We start from the raw sequence: 19,592 nt of genomic DNA on the forward strand, positions 1-19,592 counted from the left end.
CACAGCCTGATGGCTGCAAATGGTGTGGCGGTGGCACTCACCTGGCCTCTTGACGGCCGAGTTGCTGCTGCTTACTGAGAACGACAAAGGGGTGAGGTAGTGGGAAGGTTGGTGCGGTGCAAGCTTACCAGCAGGAGTGCCAAACGAGCTTTGCAGGTGTGTTTGCACTGCACCAACCCCCCTGTTGCCTCACTTCTCCCTGCTCTTTCCTTCCCTGTAAGCATCAGCGACTCAACTGTTAGGTGAGCACCACTACCCCACCATACCTCCTGTTACTGCTGCTGGATCTTGGCTTCAAGTTTGATCCTTTTCCTGTTTTGTCTTGCCTCTGTATCCAGTCTCAATCTCACCTTGTACCCAGTCTGAGACCTGTGTTGCCACGGAGCAGGCCATTTTGTAAGCCAAACACAAACATGGAGGCAACCGTTGCAGATCTTTCAGAACTGGGGTGACATTAATTAATTGACGATTTTGATCATTTAGCCCACACTTCAGCCGCTCTTGGTTCCAGGGCAGATTACAGTAATAAGATTCATATAGAAGTTATTGATATGGCCAGTATATATTTAATAAGAATAATATACAGTATCAAAATAACAACACTATGGCAGCCATGTTTACAGCTGACCCTCTTGGCTCAACCCTCTCTCAAAGGCTGGGTGAAAAAAGGGTATATTTACCCAGCAACAAAAGTTGAATAATGACAGTGTTGTCCCTATAGAGAAGGGAAGTGAGTTCCATAAACCGGGCCTTCTCCGTGGTGGTATCCTATTTTGTGTCCCTGCATTGTGGGTATCCCCTAACAACGGGGCAACAAGAAGGGCCTCTGCTGCTGATCTCAGGCTGGTGCCAAACCACTTAACACTCTGACAGATGCATTCTGCAGCAATTGCAGCTTCTAAATATTCTTCGTAAAGTATTTACACATTACAATAGTCCAGTCAAGGGACGAACTGAGCATGGATCCCTGTAGTGATTTTTCTGTTGGCAGACCTATCTCAAAGTCTTGCTATTACCAAGGCAAATCAGTACAACTTTGCATGTTGCAAGACTATCTTTTCCCCACAGGGTAGAAAAACACCTTTTTTGATCAATTGGCCTAAAGAGTATTCGGTTGAAATAGGAGCCCAGAAATTATGCAGTTGGCCTTCCTGTAGAGAGACAATCCAGTCACTGAATCATTCCTGCAAAGACATATGACCTGCTGCTGCTTCCCACTGCCGCATTTCTGTTGCAGCCCTCACAACACTCATACTGCCATGGTTTGTCTCCAGAGCCTTTTCGAAATGCAACCCAGAGAGCTTTCAAAGACCAATAGCGCACTGTTGCGCTTCCGGGTGGGGTGGGGTGGGGGTATAGGGAGTGGTGGGGCAGCATTGCTAGGAAACAGAGGACCCCAGCATTTGGGCAACATTAAGCAGCAGACAGAAGTTTCTTGATGAAGTCAACAATATGGGAAGCCGGATGCACTGCGTCATATTCTGCAAAGAGGTGGCAGATATTCTCAGAGTCTGCTGGGCTTTTGGCAATGACACCGAAGATCCTGTGGCGAGAAACAGAGAGGAAACAGATCCCTATGTGATAGGTTTATGCTCATGACGGATGAAGAAATGCTCAAGCATGTAGACTTGAACTTTGGACACACCATGATTCCTTAAACCACAGAGAAACACACCACCTCTGGCTGGGCATATTAAAGCACATTTTCCTTCCTCCCCAATAACCTTGGGAACTGTATTTTACCCCCGAAACTATAACTCCCAACACCCACAACAAACTGCAGTTCCCAATATTCTTTTTTTTTGTGGGTAGGGAAGGAAATGTGCTTTAAATGTGTCACATATGCACAGCCAGAGGTGGTGCATTACTCTGTGGTTTAAGGAATTTTCCATGTCCTCATTTTGCAGAATATATTCTGCTTCTGATAGTCATGGGGAAGGGCAAAGTGTTACAAAAGCCATTCCCCCCCTTTTCTCTTCCATTCCTTTGTTCAAATGGCATCTTGCTTGGAACGCAAGGAGCTGGGAGGAGGCAACGCCCAGCGTGACTCACCTACACTGACTGCCCCATTTCTCTCCCCACACCCACCTCCACTCACCCCTTTAATCACTTTTGTTATATAATTTGTTTTAGAAAAGTAAGGCTCAGAAGATTAAGGTTCAAATCCAAAATTAATGAAGGGGTATAGAAAGCAAAGGGACACGAGCTGCAATCTTAAGCGCATGTCCCAGGTGAGACCCATTCAGTTCAATTCAATTCAACGGGACTTGCGTTCAGGGAAACAGGGACTCAGTATTGTAAATGAATTGGTTCAAGTATCAGGAATGGGTGTGTGTTTGTGACACACCAGCTCCCCCCCCCTTTAAAAAAACCCCCTGGATTTTCCCAGAAAGGAAATCCAGATTAAATGGGGGGGGGCAGGGATTTACATGTTGGCTTGTTGATGCCAATGGCTGCGAAAAAACATGCAGAGAAGCCCCCACTCCCATAATAAACCCCCATTTGGAAGCAACGCACCCTTAGCATCTGGGTGCCATTTGGAAGCAACGCACCCTTAGCATCTGGGTGCTAGCTGGGTACCCATGAGGGTACCTATTCAACCTCAATGCCTTTTAGTTGAATTTCTGTTGCTGCCTTTTCCTCAACCCTTAGCCTGCAGTCCTAGACACACATTTTACTGGGAGCAAGTCCCACTGAATTCAGTAGGACTTCCTTCTGAGCAGGAATGCGTGATTGTGCTACTACTAATATGCTTTGTGAGAAAACAATTGCCCTAAACCAGGCATAGGCACACTCGGCCTTCCAGATGTTTTGGGACTACAACTCCCACCATCCCTAGCTAACAGGACCAGTGGTCAGGGATGATGGGAGTTGTAGTCCCAAAAACATCTGGAGGGCCGAGATTGCTTATGCCTGCCCTAACCAATATCTAATTCCTCATATCATCATCTAGCCTCTATGTATTCCATGAAGCTGTGCATCCCATCCATATAGCTTACCTGGAAATTTTGGAAAATTTCTGCCACCTTTACAAAAGAGAGAAGGGGAGAGGATTAGACTTCATATTCAACAAATCATTTCATTAGCTGGCTTGTTTAATGTAACGGTCTGACTCAATATAAGGCAGCAGATCTTGATGCAGATCTTTGTCCCTGCCCCCCTTCCTGATACAGTGGTACTGCGGGTTACAAACACTTCAGGTTACAGACTCCACTAACCCAGAAATAGTACCTTGGGTTAAGAACTTTGCTTCAGGATGAGAACAGAAATCGTGTGGCGGCAGCGCGAGGCCCCATTAGCTAAAGTGGTACCTCAGGTTAAGAACAGTTTCAGGTTAAGAATGGACCTACAGAACAAATTAAGTTCTTAACCCGAGGTACCATGGTACAGATTTCCTGCAGCTCTTATTCCCTGGCAGGGAGGGGGACACTACTTGGGGGTCTGCGTCAGGTGCCAAAATGTATTGGGCCAGCCCTGATCCACCATACTATAACAATTAAACTTTGCAAGAAGGTGCTTAAAACACAACATTTGCGCTTCCCGTTTTTGATTCAGTCATTCTTTTTTATGAAGGATCCGGGTTAGGTTTCTGCCAAACCACTGAAACCCAGTGTTTTCTGGATGAAAGCAAAGAATATGGTACATAGATTGCTAGGAAATAGTCTGGAACAGGGGTGGACAGAAAGTGCATTGGGATCTACTACTAGTAGATCTCCTGGTGATTGGCAGCAGATAGGCAAGGGTGTCTGGCTCCCAATGGTTTAGCAACAGCAAGAACAGCAGCATTAAGATACATTCAACAATGTGATTATAACATTTGAATGATGTAAATTGGAGAACTGACTAAAACGGCAACAGTAAAATATGCAGGAATGGTAGGCAAGTAAAATGAACCATGGAAGGAGAAGGAGGGAAGTCATTGGATATATGGTATTATGTAAAATGTTTATTTTGATATGTATAATTAAAAAAAATTAATAAAAACTATTTTTTTAAAAAAGCAACAGCAACAACAAATTAACTTTTCTCACTTAGTGAAATGAAAAAAGCTAACCAGGGTGGAATCTAGACACATATGAAAAAACCGCTGTGAAAATGCTTTTTTAAAAAAGTTTTAAAAATATATATTGAATTTGCCATTAGCACACCATCACCATCTAGTGTCACATTTGTATAGTGCACTTAAAACTTTATATTTGCAGTTTATAGCAGAGTCCCAGGAGTGCAGTTTGCTGTGAAAAGGCTTGAACCCAGTTCAGTTCTGGTACTAAGAAACAATTCCTTAGGCTAATAAGGCACCCTGTTCTTCAGTTCTAACTCTATGTCTTTTGCAGCTGGCTCTGGTTGGTAGATCTTGCGAAACAAACAGGCATTGTGGGTCTGACAAGTTTGAAGTCTGCCCACCCTTTTGGGAGTAGCCATAGAGAGCCATTATTATTTCTGAAGGCTGCAACCCCAGAGTCGGTCACGACTGGACCTAATGGTCAGGGGTCCCTTTACCTTTACCTTACTTTAGGGAAGTTTTTGAATGACTGATGTTTCAATGTATTTTTTATCTCCTGTTGGAAGCTGCCCAGAGTGGCTGGGAAAACCCAGCCAGATGGACGGGGTATAAGTAATAAATTGTTATTGCTATTGCTATTGCTATTGCTATTGCTATTGCTATTGCTATTGCTATTGCTATTGCTATTGCTATTGCTATTGCTATTGCTATTCAGCCTCCTATGGCCAACCACATGGAGAGAAAGCACTGGCCCTAAACTAAAAGACGCTTGGGAAATAAACTGTGTGGGTGAGGTGGGGAGAAATCAAAATTGCTGCACGTGGCCTCTTGTTAATGCTGGTAGCAATACTGGAGGAGTAGCCTGGTCACTTACTTTCGGTTTTCGGGGTCCATGTCACAAAAGCTGATGGCAGCCAGTGGATAGTGCCGCCGGAAGAAAACCCTGTAGAAAGGAGGCAAAACTCAAGCATGTTTCTCAAACTTTTTAAAAAAAGTTTTAAAAAACACCCAAAATAAAACCAATGAGTTACTTAAGAAGTCAGTTCAAAAATGGCTATCCCTTCTTGTATGTGCACTATTCAGTGCTGTTTCCTTTCTGCTGCACTGAAAACCCCCCCTACATTATTTGTCTTGCCCTTAGTGGTGAAATTACGTAACTTACGTAATTGATGAAAATTACATTATGGTTGTTGGGTGGCGCTGTGGGTTAAACCACGGAGCCTAGGACTTGCCGATCAGAAGGTTGGCGGTTCGAATCCCTGCGACGGGGTGAGCTCCCGTTTCTTGGTCCCTGCTCCTGCCAACCTAGCAGTTCAAAAGCACCTCAAAGTGCAAGTAGATCAATAGGTACCGCTCCGGCGGGAAAGTAAACGGCATTTTCGTGCGCTGCTCTGGTTCGCCAGAAGTGGCTTAGTCATGCTGGCCACATGACCCGGAAGCTGTACGCTGGCTCCCTCGGCCAATAAAGCAAGATGAACGCTGCAACCCCAGAGTCGGTCACGACTGGACCTAATGGTCAGGGGTCCCTTTACCTTTACCTTACATTATGGTTACGTTACTCCACCCCATTCATCTCAATGCAAAGGAAACAGAATGCAAATGTGTGTGGGAGGGTGTGTGGTGAGGATGTAATCAATCATGTAACGTTTGTGGACAGAAAGCCATATCTGTCATGGATGCTTTAGTTGAGATTCCTGGAATCTCAGGGTCCCCTCCACCTCTACAATTCCATGATTCTGTGGACAACAACAACAGCGGCAAATATTGATCGTATTCACTGGTTTGATTCCCATTTCACACATGGGACGGACCGGCCAGTTCTGCTCCTGTCGGAATTCTCTGATATCCCCCTTGGGCGGAAATCCTTGGGTGTTCCCCGGTTCCTGCGCATGTTCCCATTTGCAAATAGACATCGGGTGCACCTCTGCTTTTGTTCCCGACATTGCAAAAGGTCTGCCCTCTTTCCCACCCCCAACAATTTAACAGAGCAGGCAACTCTGTAATAAAAGGTGCTTCCTTACTTCCGCTGGATGTCTGTCAAGGTGATCCCTTGGTCAGTCACTTTGAAGTGGACAATGGTGGGTGTAGGCGGGACCTCCAGTTCGAAAGTGGCAGACACAGCTTTCCGAACTGCTGCTTTGCCAGTGAGCGTCTCCATGGTCAGGGAGTGCAGGTACAGGAGATTGCAGACTGTTAAGGCCAGAAGGCCGAGAGAGAGAGAGAGAGAGAGAGAGAGAGAGAGAGAGAGAGGGAGAGAGAGAGAGAGAGAAGAAAGGACGATTAATGACCTACTGTGGCTGCTGACCTCTGGGAGTGGCGTTAATAAATGTAAAAATGAAATTAAACTCTCTCCCCTTACCCAAACCCCTCCAAATGGCTGTGATGGGAAAGGTGTTCAGGTTGCTAGTGTTTCTCACTTTTTTTTAAAAAAAAGGCCAGATGTGCATTCCCGGAGTTGGACAGCCCGTGCGCATACACACACACACACACACACACACACACACACACACACACACAGAGTAAGTGGTTAAGGAATGCTGGGAAGAAGAGCTACCATCCCTCCTCCAGCCAGGGTATCAACAAACCCCGGTTTGAGGTATCAACACTGTAGGAGGATGGGAGGTGCGGTGGGTGCAGCCTGCCCTGGGTGTCATCCCTGAGGGGGGTGTCATCGCCGCCGCCCCCGGGATGCTCACCCCGCCCCTGGGTGCACAGCATGCACACCGCTCGGGGTGCCAGAGCAGCTAGCTCTGCCTCTGGGTATCAATTACTCAGTTTGGGAAGCACTGCAAAACCTTCCTTTTCAGGCAGGGCTTTGAAAACTAAGGCACAGACGATGCAGATCACTGGGCTGCTGCTATCAGGGCAACTGGTACTTTAACGCTGGTTCAAAATGTGTTCCATTGTATTTTCATTATTGCTCTTAACTAGATTGTTTCCATTACTTCGTATTTTATAAAAAAAAGTTTTTTTAATGTTGCAAGCTGCCTTGAATCCCAGTTTGGGAGAAAGGTGGGATATACTGTACGTTAAATATATTATTATTATTATTATTATTATTATTATTATTATTATTATTATTCAGGCTACTAGCTTGGCTAAGTTTACTTATGAGGCTCGTCTGAGTGATGGCAAAATGGGATATCTTTGCAACAGCAGCAGCAGCTACATGTAGACAGAAGAACAGGTGTGAATTTACAACACTCGGCACCGATACTCCAAACAACCCCTACAAACCGAACAGATAGGTGTGCATGCTCCCATTTCACTCACCTGCAGCTTTCATTGAAACTGGAAGAGTGGCTTCTGAACCCACAGCAGGATTTTCTCTTCCTCCAAAGAAATCTGAAGTGAGGTTGGAAGTGGGGAAATAAAAGTAGGAAAAAACTAATCAGACAGAGGACAAAAATGTACCAATTACAACACGCATTGTTCTAATTTTCAGTTCTGATGCACAGGGGAACCATCACATCAGTCTCTAAAGATGCACACCAAAATCAAAACTAAAGCCGAATCATAAAAACAGGAGTTGCAGGATGAAGAAACCTCTCCCTCTTCTCAGTGCCACTAACAGTCACGTTTACTAGTGATTCAAATGCCGATTCACTTGTTACCTAGCTATCTCCCCACCCCCACCCCCGGTGCTTTAGATGGGCTGTTTGTCTTTATATTTTTTGAAAGTGGTACTTGTATTTGTGAGAACTAGAAGATTTTATCATATCACACCAATTTTGCATCAGTTGAATTGGCTTGAATTTCCGGCCTCAGCTTAAAGGACTGTTACGTACAAACCGTTACGTCCCTGAACAATCAGGTTGCTTGATGGACAGCCTATATGAACCTGCCTGAGCCCTAAAATTGACCTCAGAGGCCCTGCTAAGATTAATCAGGCTGGTGGGCACTGAAGACAAGGCCTTTTCAAATGATGGCCCCACATATGTGAAATTCCCTTCTCCAAGAACCTGTGGCCGTCCAGTCCCAGCCGGCACGTAAATCAGGAGAGCCTTAAATTCCCTATCCCCTCTCTTGTGTCTACCATGAATACTAGACTGAGCACACCATTCCTTTCAGCGCTTCAGAAATTATTTGCTTCAGTTCCTAAACGTACCTTGGCTGGGGATAAGCAGTCTGCAGGGCAATGCTAAAGGCATGATGGTGTGTTGATATACAAACGCCGAGAGACTTCCTGTAACAAAGAGATAGAGGAAGAGGTTTGTACACGGTGTTCTTAAACCTCTGAACCCAAAATCTCTTGCCAAAATTCTCATTTCGCCCCTGCATTCTGCCACTGATTAACAGCTGCACTGAATGTGTATCTGAAGAAGTGTGCATGCACACGAAAGTTCATACCAATAACAAACTTAGCTGGTCTCTAAGGTGCTACTGGAAGGAATTTTTTTATTTTGTTTCAGCTGCACTGAATGTTTGTTAACGAACTAGGGAAATTGTTATAGGGGAAGCAACGAAGAACTAACAGAAAACAGTTTTCAGAGATAACATGTTGTCTTTTTTGGGACATTGCGAGACAAACCAGAGTTTATCATGTCTCATATCCATCCTTGCTCCTCCTAGGGTTGTCCAGAAACAGGTGAATATGAGATCTTGCTGCCGTCCTTGGGAACCAGTCAGCTCATTACTTTGGAGATCCACCCCAAATGTTTAGCAAAAGCCAGAGTGGGAACAAGCAGAATGGCTTGTTTACTAAGAGTGTTAACATTGGACTGGATGGAACTTTGGTTTGATCCAGTTGGGTTCTTCTTAACAGCAAAATGCAGTAACTTCAGAAACACTCATGTTACACACAGCTTCCTAACAACAAATCCTGAGCCAACTGTAGTGACATTTAACAGACAGATGCATCTTACCAAAATAGGGTTCTTCTTCAGCGCCCTTAAGGTGTACTCCTCGGGCAGAAGACTCAATGAGGAAGTGCCTGATGGGATCACTGCCATCTTCCCCTTTGAAGCAAAACAAATAGTGCTGAAACGAATTTGAAAATGCAACTCTTGCAGCAGAGACTTTGCAAAAACTGAACTGGCTTCTAAAAATTGGCTCGTGTCTTTGCATCCTCTTCTGTTTTCGCTTTCCACCCCCTTCCCCTTACTCATTTTAGTGCTATTTCACATTTAAAAAAAATATATATTTACAAATTATAAATCACAAGTAGTGATTCGTAAATAAGCCCATTAGTTTCTGAACACTGTTTGTGTGTTCTTTGTACAGAAAGGTGGTATCATTTTCTTTTAAAAAATTAAAATGAACAAACATAGCAAAGCATATTCTGTTCCTAAATTCTTGGCCTTTTGTTCTTTTTTTTAATCACTGATGCTATGTCTGTGGTACAACATTAAACCAGCTGGAGAGGGAGAATTTACTATTTGGCACTCCCACTTCCCAGTTGCTTTACAGACATGGATTTCATTTTATTTTAAACCCAACAATTTATTGTCTCTCATGAAAGGAACCATGTGATCTGCCACCAACTTTAAAAGCTGTTCCTAAAATCTGTTTAAAGAAATGCTATAAAGAAATGATAGAAATAAAACTTATACCATTTCAAATACATTCTCAATGTAAGCTGTTTAGTTGGAATCCTCAATGCAAAACAAGAGTTACGGTACATAGGCAACATCCTATGTGCAGAGACACACAGGCAACACCCATATCATACATTTAAAGCACATGGCTTCATCCAAAGAATTCTGGTCACAGTAGTTCACCCTCAAAGAAACTACAACTCCCTGCACCCTTAAAGAACTACAGTTCCCAGGATTCTTCTGAGAAAACCATGTATTTTTAAATGGGTGGTGTAGATGTGACCATAGACAATAGGCGCTGTCACACCCTAAAACCACATCTTTCCAGTTGCAAGAGTGATGTGTGGTTCCAGTTCTATTTTTTTGTTATTGTTTTTAAAGTGCACCCCAGCCAGCAGAAGCTTGGGGAAGACACATATTCTGATCTCATTTTCTATCTTCCCCTTCCTTTATCTATATTGTCAGCACTAAGACTGGGAACCTCAGGGCAGTAAACCCCGAGGCAGGTATTAAAATCCTGCAGGGACTTGCAATAGAAGCTCCTGAGCAAAGTGGTATGCAGTGAAATTTTTCATAGGGGAACACTTTTGCCAGAAGCGCCAGCTTGTGAGGGGGTTTTTTTTGGGGGGGGGCGATGTTGCACACATGAGCATCGTGCCTCCCCCTCCCCTAAGCCGGGCAGAAGCTTCTCGGGCTTTGGGAAGAAGGTGCCAGGGGAACAATCCACTGACCACACACCCCTGCTTGAGCAAGACCAACCCCCTCCCCCCTCAAAAGGGAAGCCCCAGTACCTGTTTTGCCGCCGAAGACTTTCATGGCCAGGCCAAACGAGCCGCGGTAAGATGTGCTGTCCCGCATGATGAAAGTGCCAGGAGGTTCATCAGCTAGCATCTGGACAGCTGTTTAACGGCACACAGTAGGCAAAGCATCGCCATAACCAAAGAAGGGCATTATTTTATGAAGGCAGGTGGGATGGCAATATAATGAATAATAATAATAATAATAATAATAATAATAATAATAATAATAATAATAATAAATAGTGTGTATGGTGCTTTCTAGTGTTCAAAACATTTCATTGTGTAAATGACACATTTCTGCAGGCAAAAACACTTTGGATGCACAGCAAGACCAGTGTGGGGCAGTGTGTGTGTGGGGGGGGGGCTGTGGAGATAGGGTGTGGCCTAGGGAGAGTTCTGTGGGCCAGATAGAGAAGCCTGGAGGGCTGCTTTGCACTGAAGTTCCCTGCCCTCATTGTAATCCTTGCAAGAACCCTGTGGTTGGACCTCCAGATGTTGTTGGACTCTGGAGGTGGTCTGGGATGGCCAGTGGTCTGGGATGATGTGAGTTGCAATCTAGCAGCATCAGGAGGGCTATGGGTTCCCTTTCTCTTGTATATGTGGACTTGCATGTGTTCTTCTCTCTTTGGTACTTTCAGAATAAGCGAAGGAGGATTCTCCAGCCTGCGTTTACCTCTGATTTGTAAAGCCAGGGCAGGGGTGGTGGCGTTTGCTGGGCAGGGCTGGATTTAAATGAAGAGAGGCCCTATGCTACTCCACTTGTGAGGCTCCTCCCCACCCCTCACCCTCACAACTGGGGAGCAGGCAGGCTGGCGAGCCCCCATAGATTTAGAGGCCCAAGTTGCCCTGTCCTCACTTGAAGCCTTGGGTTTGCAATTATGGGAGAGGGGAGACTGTGGCACTGGGGAGAGGGCTGGCTGGTGAGGCCCCCTAGATTTAGAGGCCCTAGGCTTCAGCCTACTTAACCTATACATAAATCCGGCACTGTTGCTGGGGAAAGCAGTGCTCAGGAGAGCATCCTTAACCCTCCCCACCCCCACCCCGATTGCCCAGTTGAGTCAGGAAAAGTGACTGGCTGGAGGTTTGCAAAGGAGAAAGCAGTAAGGGTTTAGAAACTCTCTTTTCTATTTGATGTTTCCTCCCCTTACAAATGCACCCTCTGGCCTACTGCGATCTTCATTTTGCCCAGGATGACCCTGGGCCTTGCTATATCAGAGGAAGAAAATATGGCTGTGGCTTTGCCCAGTGTTTCTTAAATTCCCTGCTATTTCCTCACCTCCCCCATGAACTTATTTTACCTTGGTCCCTTGTGATGCTAGGCTTGAACCAATACTTGGAGGTGTCCATCACAAACTTCATCGTTGTCTGTGTTTCTTTTGAATAGCCTGCAAGAGGGAAGAGGATACAGGAAAAGCTGGAGGCAATGTCCAAAAAGCAACTGCAATGATCAGAGAGACTGATCGTTGTTCCTTTAAATTTTAGGCTAGGAAAACAGATGGCTTAAGTGGGGTCTGAAAGGGACTTATGAAATCATAAAGATCCAGGGAAAGGAGACACATTATTTGAAATGAACCATCCATTGAAATGGCTAGACAACAGATTTATGGCAATAAGAGGAAAGTTACCTCTTCACAGAACAAAAATTAACCTGTTGAATTCATTGTTACAGGATGTTAGCCATTGACTGAACTATACCTGAAGTAGTTCCCTCAATGCCAGGGGAACGAAAGGTAAATTAAATTCATTTTGGGGTAGATCTTTTAAAGGTACCGTATCTAATTCATTTTCACATTCATTCTCTCCCTATCCTCTGCAGTACGACTGAATACTTAGCTTTCATTTTTTTAATAAAGAAAGTTAGAAAGCAAAAAGTGGAGGCTGTGCTCTAAGGCTTATTAGGCAGATATAGAGGTGTTGCTGTTGCTAAGATCTCCAAGTCACTTAATCACTGCTGCTAAGCAATCAGAAGGAAGGAATATCCAGCATTTCTGGTATTGTCTGTGCTAAAGGGATTTTCCCTCTTCCAACAGGAGTAGCTTGCACCAAATAGTACAGGAAAAAAGCCTGTGATGCATTGTGCCTTTGACATGTGTGTGGCTGGTACAAATTAAACAGGGCAAGCCTTTTCTAGTATGGAAATAAAATTATGGGGAAAGCTTCACCAGCTGACATTCTATCTGTCAAGATATCTTTTTACTTGTGCGTGGCCCCCAATTTGCTTTTGGACCCCTTACTTGAGCTTGTAACATTCTGAATGTTGGATTTTATTTTGCTGAAGACAAACTTTTTATAAACTAAAAAGTTCATTTGGATGAACTTGAACTGTTTAGTTAAAGGATGAACTTGTTTGTCCTTTTCGATGGGACAAACTTGAATTAGTTTTTTTTAAAAAAAACATTCCAAGCACTGATCCTTTCCACGTGCCCCATTTGCAACAAAGTTGTTTTGAAATTAAGGTAAATATATATATAGGTTCTAATCACAGGGGTTGGATGACTTACTGTCCAGAGACGAAGAAGATGAGAGCGAGCTCTCTGAAGATGTTTTGTTGGAACTGCTGGCACCTGAAAATGAGCCAGAACTGGGCGGGGGCATCTTCTGTTTGAAAGAACCTGGGTGATTCCTGTAAAGTTTGGAGGACATCTCACTGTCTTCCAGACGGCCGTTGATAAGCACAATGGGCACAGGGGATGGGGAGCTTGTGACGGGTGAAGGAGAGCAGCTATGGGTCTGTCCCTTCTGGAACGGCTGAGGTAGGGGAGAATTCCCTTTCTGGGAGCAACTGACACCAGGATAGTAGGAACCTGAGCTCCAGGAACCAAGGGAAGAACCATTGAGGGATCCAACAGAGGAAGGACTTCCCGTTGACCTGGTCTGAGGAGTGTCGGGCTCATTGTTGGACAGTGACTGGGAGCTGCTGCAAAAGACGAAAGGAAACACAGGAGGAGGCATTAAGGAAGAGGCATAAAACTATTAACACCATATCAAGGCCTGCAGGTCTTTCTGGCCTGAAGGGCACTGTCAAGTCACAAACTGTGCCTGCAGAAAGAAAGGAAAGAATTGGGAGTGTGCTTAGAGCACACATTCCTTGGAAGCTTAGTGACTTTAAAGGTAAAGGGTAAAGGGTAAAGGGACCCCAGACTATTAGGTCCAGTCGTGGCCGACTCTGGGGTTGCGGCGCTCATCTCGCTTTATTGGCCGAGGGAGCCGGCGTACAGCTTCTGGGTCATGTGGCCAACATGACTAAGCTGCTTCTGGCGAACCAGAGCAGTGCACGGAAATGCCGTTTACCTTCCCACCGGAGCGGTACCTATTTATCCACTTGCACTTTGACGTGCTTTGAAACTGCTAGGTTGGCAGGAGCAGGGACCGAGCAACGGGAGCTCACCCCATCGCGGGGATTCGAACTGCCGACCTTCTGATCAGCAAGTCCTAGGCTCTGTGGTTTAAACCACAGCGCCACCCCCGTCCCCTTAGTGACTTTACACCATGGTAATTGACAGGTAGTGCAGTCCCACCCACCTGTCACAATGACCTGTGGGGAGGTGGTGAAGCTCAGGATCCAGTCTGTTCGACCAGATCCTGTTTGCTACCCTGTCTTATAGTATGTGGGGCCTCTTATCTTCCAAACTCAAAAATCGCAAGTAGGCAAGGGATCTGCAACAAAACGTTGCGGTGGGGAGTGCTCCAGTTCAGAATTTCAACCAGTCCTATTTTTCCCCAGGATACTCCATTCAATTCCTAGTCCTCTCCCATAATTATCAGTTAGCATAAGGGTGCCCAGATGATAGAGCTTCTGTACCTTTAATAGATGTGCATGACAAGCTCCCATCTACTGAAAGCCCCTCTTCTACACAACTGCTGTTATAAAGGTACAGAAACCTGAATGAGTTAACTTCTAGATCAGGTACAAAGGATTCCCAAGCAACAACTTTACCTTCCAAGAATGTAGCTGGTGTCCGACCCAGGACTTGTCGACAGCAGAGATGCCTCGCTGCATCGCTGCACCAGCCTCCCATGCTGAGACAGCTTCCGTAAGTTCTCCAAGCCTGGGGAGGAAGCCAGGAGGGAACTGGACCCGTAGCCCTTCTGGTCCTGCTGCGGGATGGAGATGCTTTCAGAGACTCGGATGCAAGCCAGCGACTGCCTCCCTGTGGGATACTGGGGGCCACCAGGATCGTGGCCAACCATGAAGGTCATGTGGCCACTGGAGCGGGTTCCTCCATGGGGGAACAAAGGGTAGTGGTTTGGGGGAGACATGGAATGTGGGGCGCTGGACGGACTCGCTGAGTTCTGCAGAGACTCCTGGCACTTTGCTCTGGCAGGTGTCATTTCGATGTACTTTATGTCTGCCAGAAAGAAACATCAAAAACCTCAGAAGCAAAAAAGAGCAACAGACAAGATGAAATAGAGCACAGCAAAGCTTAGTCTCCAACCCTGGTTTTTTTTAAACAATATACCTGTTTCACTACACTAAGAAGCAATATATATTTTCAAATCTATATATATATTTGCGTTTTGTTCGGTACTTTTGTAAATTGCCCTGGAAGCACCGTGTGTGTGTATGAGAGAGAGAGAGAGAACATTGTAAAAAGAGCTTCACACTATTTCACACTATTCCTGTATGGCAGGAGGCTGGACTAGATGGGGTCCCCTTGCAAGTGAACAATTCTATGATTCAGTAATCCTTGCAGCAAAATCACCACCACCACTGCTCTGTAAAGTGGGGGAAAGCATCCTTCACAAATTTGACTTTCAGCAACTGTGAAATGCTAGAGGGGCGGGACAAGTCTGGCTACTCTCACCCTTAAAGCCAATTCTGAGAGGCAGTTAGATAGATAGATAGATAGATAATTTATTACAGTCAAAGACCAGCTCACATGACACAATAAAAACAGCGTTCATAAAGATAAAATATACAATCAGAACAGATTGCAGCAATAACTCATGAGTTAAAATTGGCTTTCATCAGTTCATCCTGACTGGCTCCAGGAAAAGGCACTCGATGAAAACCATTTTCACAAAGAGGAATCTGCAAATGTTAGAATTAACCGTGCTCCCATCTCCCCTTGGTTGCTTGCTGTGTGAGTCACTTCCTCAAGAGCTCAAAATTTGGCTGCCCCTCCCCAACCCAATTTGAAGGCAGCTTCTACTCTTAAAATTGGACTCTTTTTGTTTCTTTCCCCATTATTCTCTTTGATCTTTTATGAAGGATATTGTTTCTTTCCTAACAAGAGAGTAGGATGACTTGGGGGTAGAGGACAGAACCTCTGGTTTAAGGTACATCCTCTACCTGAGAGGCAGTTAGATTTGCCTTGGGACAAATCTTAGAGAAACGCCTCAGTTGCAGAAACGCCTCAACCCCTTTCAACCAGCTCAACCCTACAGCATCAAACTGCAAGCAGCTGCACAGTGATGCTCAAATGTTTATAGTTGCTGATTCTTCAAAGCCGCATCCAAACCAGCCCTCTGTCCTTGAACCTGTTTTCAATGCCAGGACCTGGTGTTGGGATCAGTGGCGTAGCGTGGGTTGTCAGCACCCGGGGCAAGGCAAGTAATTTGCGCCCCCTAACCTGTGGATTTGCGCCCCCTAACCCTAACCCCCAGATGTTGCACCCGGTGCGGCCGGCCCCCCCTGCACCCCCCACGCTACGCCACTGGTTGGGATACACACAGTAAGAAAAGCAGCCAAGAGCAAGACTCCGGGCATGTGCAGAGTGTAGTGATGGGAAATGATGGGGTTAAACAATAAGTGCATTCACTATGTTGGGTTAGAGCTAAACATTCCACCTTCAGACAGTTCTTGCAGTTACAGTGGTGCCTCGCAAGACGAAAGGAATCCGTTCTGTGATTCTCTTCGTCTAGAGGTTTTTTCGTCTTGCAAAGCAAGCCCATTGAAGGATTAGCGGATTTTAGCGGCTTATCTGCTGATCGGATCAGCTGATAAGCGGCTTAGCGGCTTAGAAAAAGGGGGGGGGAGGAAAAGAAAACAGCAGGAACTCGCAAGACATTGTCGTCTTGCGAAGCAAGCCCATAGGAGATTCGTTTTGCGAAGCACCTCCAAAACGGAAAACTCTTTCGTCTAGCGAGTTTTCCGTCTTGCGAGGCATTCGCCTTGCGGGGCACCACTGTACTTTTGTTTTCCTATTCAGTTCTCTCTTTGCTCAATAAAGGTTTTGAGGTCTACAAAAAGACAGGGAACTAAACAAGAATGACTGGGATATGGGGAAGTCCATCTGGCCTGTCAATAAGAAGCATTAGGCTGACAGGAACTAGGGACAGTGCCTTCTCAGTGATGGCCCCATATTAATGGAATTGCCTACAGCCATTTCACTGGTGACTTTAAAAAGAATTTATCAGCTGGTTTAATTAATTGTTGAGTTTTGCTGATCATTTTAAGGAATGTAATGTGGCTTTTAATAGGCTTTAAATGTTTGCTGTGAAATTATTTTGTACCCTGCTTGTGAAGGCAATCACCCTGAAATGCATATATAAAAATCTTTTAAGAAGCAAACTGAGGTCAAAGGTCACTCCTGGCTTAATTCCAGGTACTTTCCCTTTCCAGGTAGAAACGACCTCCAGGATCTGGAAGGCAAACAGCCCTGACAAAACATGGGCTATATAGAGTCATTCCAGTGATGATCATTGAGCCCATTACTTGTTGGCACCTGTATTGGAGGGTGTGGCTGATGCTTTAGTTTTTCTCATAGGTCCTGTCTGTACCTGACTCCAGATGAAAAAACATCTGGTGACTCCCCAAGAATACATCAGAGGCAAAACCACACCTCAGTGTTGGCAATGACATTGAAATATCTTTTTCTGATATTCTCCAGAGGTGGAGAAATCTGTGACCCTCCATATGCTGTTGGCCTTCAACTCCCATCATCCTGACCATGGGCCATTTGACATAAGCCAATACACAGGTTCCCCAACCTTGTTATACACAACTACATACATATACATAAAGGTTTCCTTAAAAATAAAATAAAATAAAATGGGGATCTTTACTATCACAGCATCAATGAGTTTGTGCAGGATTGGCATAATATTAGTGCCACTTTACTAACCCTGGAGGAATAACCTTGGGGGTGGGAACAAGTTTGCTTTTATTACCAAGTGTGTGACACATTTGTTCAGTTTGGACATAGAGGCACAAAAACTCCCATTGTTTTTCTTTGCCCAATTTTTCTGGGAAGGCTTCCCATTTCAATCTTTTCTCTCCACTGCAATTGATCTCTTTCTAGAGATTAGATTGCAATCTAACAACTGTAATCTGCACTTAAGATGTTAATTTTTTCAGTTGTTTTGGAAGTATACAGAAAGAGAAGGAATTGTGTTAAACAGGAGGCAAAGTTCTAACCACTTTGTATAACCACTTTTTTGAGTGCTCTAAGTACTTCACATATAGCTGGTGTGCGGAACCTGTAGCCCTCCAGATGTTGCCGAACTCCAATCGGCCCCAGCCTGCAGAATCATATTATTTCATTCAAGTTTGGTTAGTACAATTATCCTCACATGGGCAGAGGTAGGAGGAAGACAGAACCTGACAGAACAGAGCAGTGTTTCCCAAACTTGGGTCTCCAGCTGTTTTTGTACTACAATTCCCATCGTCCCTGACCACTGGTCCTGCTGGCTAGGGATGATGGGAGTTGTAGTACAAAAAAAAACAGCTGGAGACCCAAGTTTGGGAAACACTGAAACAGAGAGACAAATTACCTATTACTTACAAATCCCACCTCAAAAAAAGTTCACAAGCTGCTTTTTCTCCACTAGCAGGGAAGAGGTACCTGCGGGTTTCCATATGCTTGTTGGACTCAATTTCTAATGAGTTCCAGCTAGGATGGCCAATGATCAGGGATGATGGGAGTTGTAGTTTAACAACATGAGGAGGACCACAGGTTGCCCACTGTTGCCCAACAGGGTTCTGGGTGTGAATTCCCACTCGTGAATCTCTCCTGATAGCCAACTGCATGCTTTTTGCAAGAGGGCAACATAGCAATTTATAACCTGTGCACGCCCTTTGTGAAATGATGCGATGTGTCTGTATTTTGTACTCTGAAAGTAGTGCCAAAGTACAAAACCTAGCAGGGTGGTGTGAGTCATGCTGCCTTGTTATGCAATGTGTCTCTGCCTTTCCTTCAGGCTTAGCATGACACGGTCATCATCGATGGGGACCAGAAAGCTCTAATGGGCAATTAGCTGGTTCAAGCACCTAGTGGGAGCATGATAGCCACCTGCCAGAGTGGAGGTCACAGAATCATAGACGTGTATTATTATCATCTGGCTGGATTTCCCAACTGTGGAGTTGGAAGGGATCCTGAGGGTCATCTAATACAACCCCCCACAAAGCCAAAATAAAACTGATAAGTAAACCATATAACAACACATTTAAAAGCCTGCCAGAACAAAAATGTCTTAAACTCCCACCTAAAGGACAACAGAGAAGGAGCAGGTCTAATCTTCCTTGGTATAGAGTCTTACAATTAAGGTGCTACCACTGCAAAGGCCCTGTCTCACATCCCCGCCATAGACACCTGCCTTGATGGCAAAGTGCAGAGTAGGCGCTCCCTTTGAAGATGACTGCAGTTGATGAGCGCGTTCGTGCAGGAAGAGGGGGGCCTTCAAATTCTCTGGTCCCAAACCATTTAGGCCGGGCTTTATATGAAAAACTATGCAGTGCCCCGTGTCTTCCTGAATTTCCTGGGTGTTGCCAAGTGGGTTCTAGGACATCACCCAGGACATCATTGGCTACATTTCCATTTTAGATAAGAATATCTAATGTGTGTGCAAACCTTTCCAGCAACATAGAAAAAAGAAGTGTGTGGGATGGAAAGAAGCAATTTATTCCTAGTTTCCTGACATGCTTGGTTATTGCAGCTCAAAGATAAATCTGTGGGGGAGACGACAGTTAATCTCATGTTGCCCTTGGCAATCATCGCAGGGAACACCCTCTGAGACATCACCACTGAGTTTTTAAAAAATGACTAAGCAGACTTGTCTCAACAGGCTCCTCCCCACCCCCAGCCCATGTCATGGGCAAAACACATGATGCTGCATTTAATTGGCACATCTAATCCAATCAAGAAAAATCAATCAGCTGTGTTAGAGGGAACAATCATATGGAGTTTAGATTGGGGAGGGGGGAGAAACACCACAAATTAGAACAAGTCAATGGATGCATCATACGCCTAGTGGTCACAAACTGCCAGTGAGGTGGTCAATATCATCTGAACTGAACTTTGACAAAGGTCC

General features: G+C 45.0%; 1 protein-coding gene across 2 annotated transcripts in view; it reads right to left on the minus strand.

Moving 5' to 3' along the window:
• Nucleotides 1–543: 543 nt before the first annotated feature.
• TNS4 (tensin 4) overlaps nt 544–19,592 on the minus strand; it is a 30,383-nt gene continuing 11,334 nt past the window's right edge. For both annotated transcript variants that reach the window (XM_083469750.1, XM_083469749.1), the window contains 11 exons: nt 14,278–14,689; nt 12,842–13,257; nt 11,639–11,725; nt 10,332–10,439; nt 8,869–8,961; nt 8,112–8,189; nt 7,277–7,348; nt 6,025–6,193; nt 4,878–4,946; nt 3,000–3,026; nt 544–1,543 (listed from right to left, as the gene is read on the minus strand). In XM_083469750.1, coding sequence (XP_083325876.1) covers nt 1,414–1,543; nt 3,000–3,026; nt 4,878–4,946; nt 6,025–6,193; nt 7,277–7,348; nt 8,112–8,189; nt 8,869–8,961; nt 10,332–10,439; nt 11,639–11,725; nt 12,842–13,257; nt 14,278–14,689 — 1,661 coding nt within the window. In that variant the 3' untranslated portion in view covers nt 544–1,413. The remainder of the gene's footprint in view (nt 1,544–2,999; nt 3,027–4,877; nt 4,947–6,024; nt 6,194–7,276; nt 7,349–8,111; nt 8,190–8,868; nt 8,962–10,331; nt 10,440–11,638; nt 11,726–12,841; nt 13,258–14,277; nt 14,690–19,592) is intronic.

This window comes from Podarcis liolepis (assembly GCF_965112155.1).
Source record: "Podarcis liolepis genome assembly, chromosome: 13".
Taxonomy (NCBI): domain Eukaryota; kingdom Metazoa; phylum Chordata; class Lepidosauria; order Squamata; family Lacertidae; genus Podarcis; species Podarcis liolepis.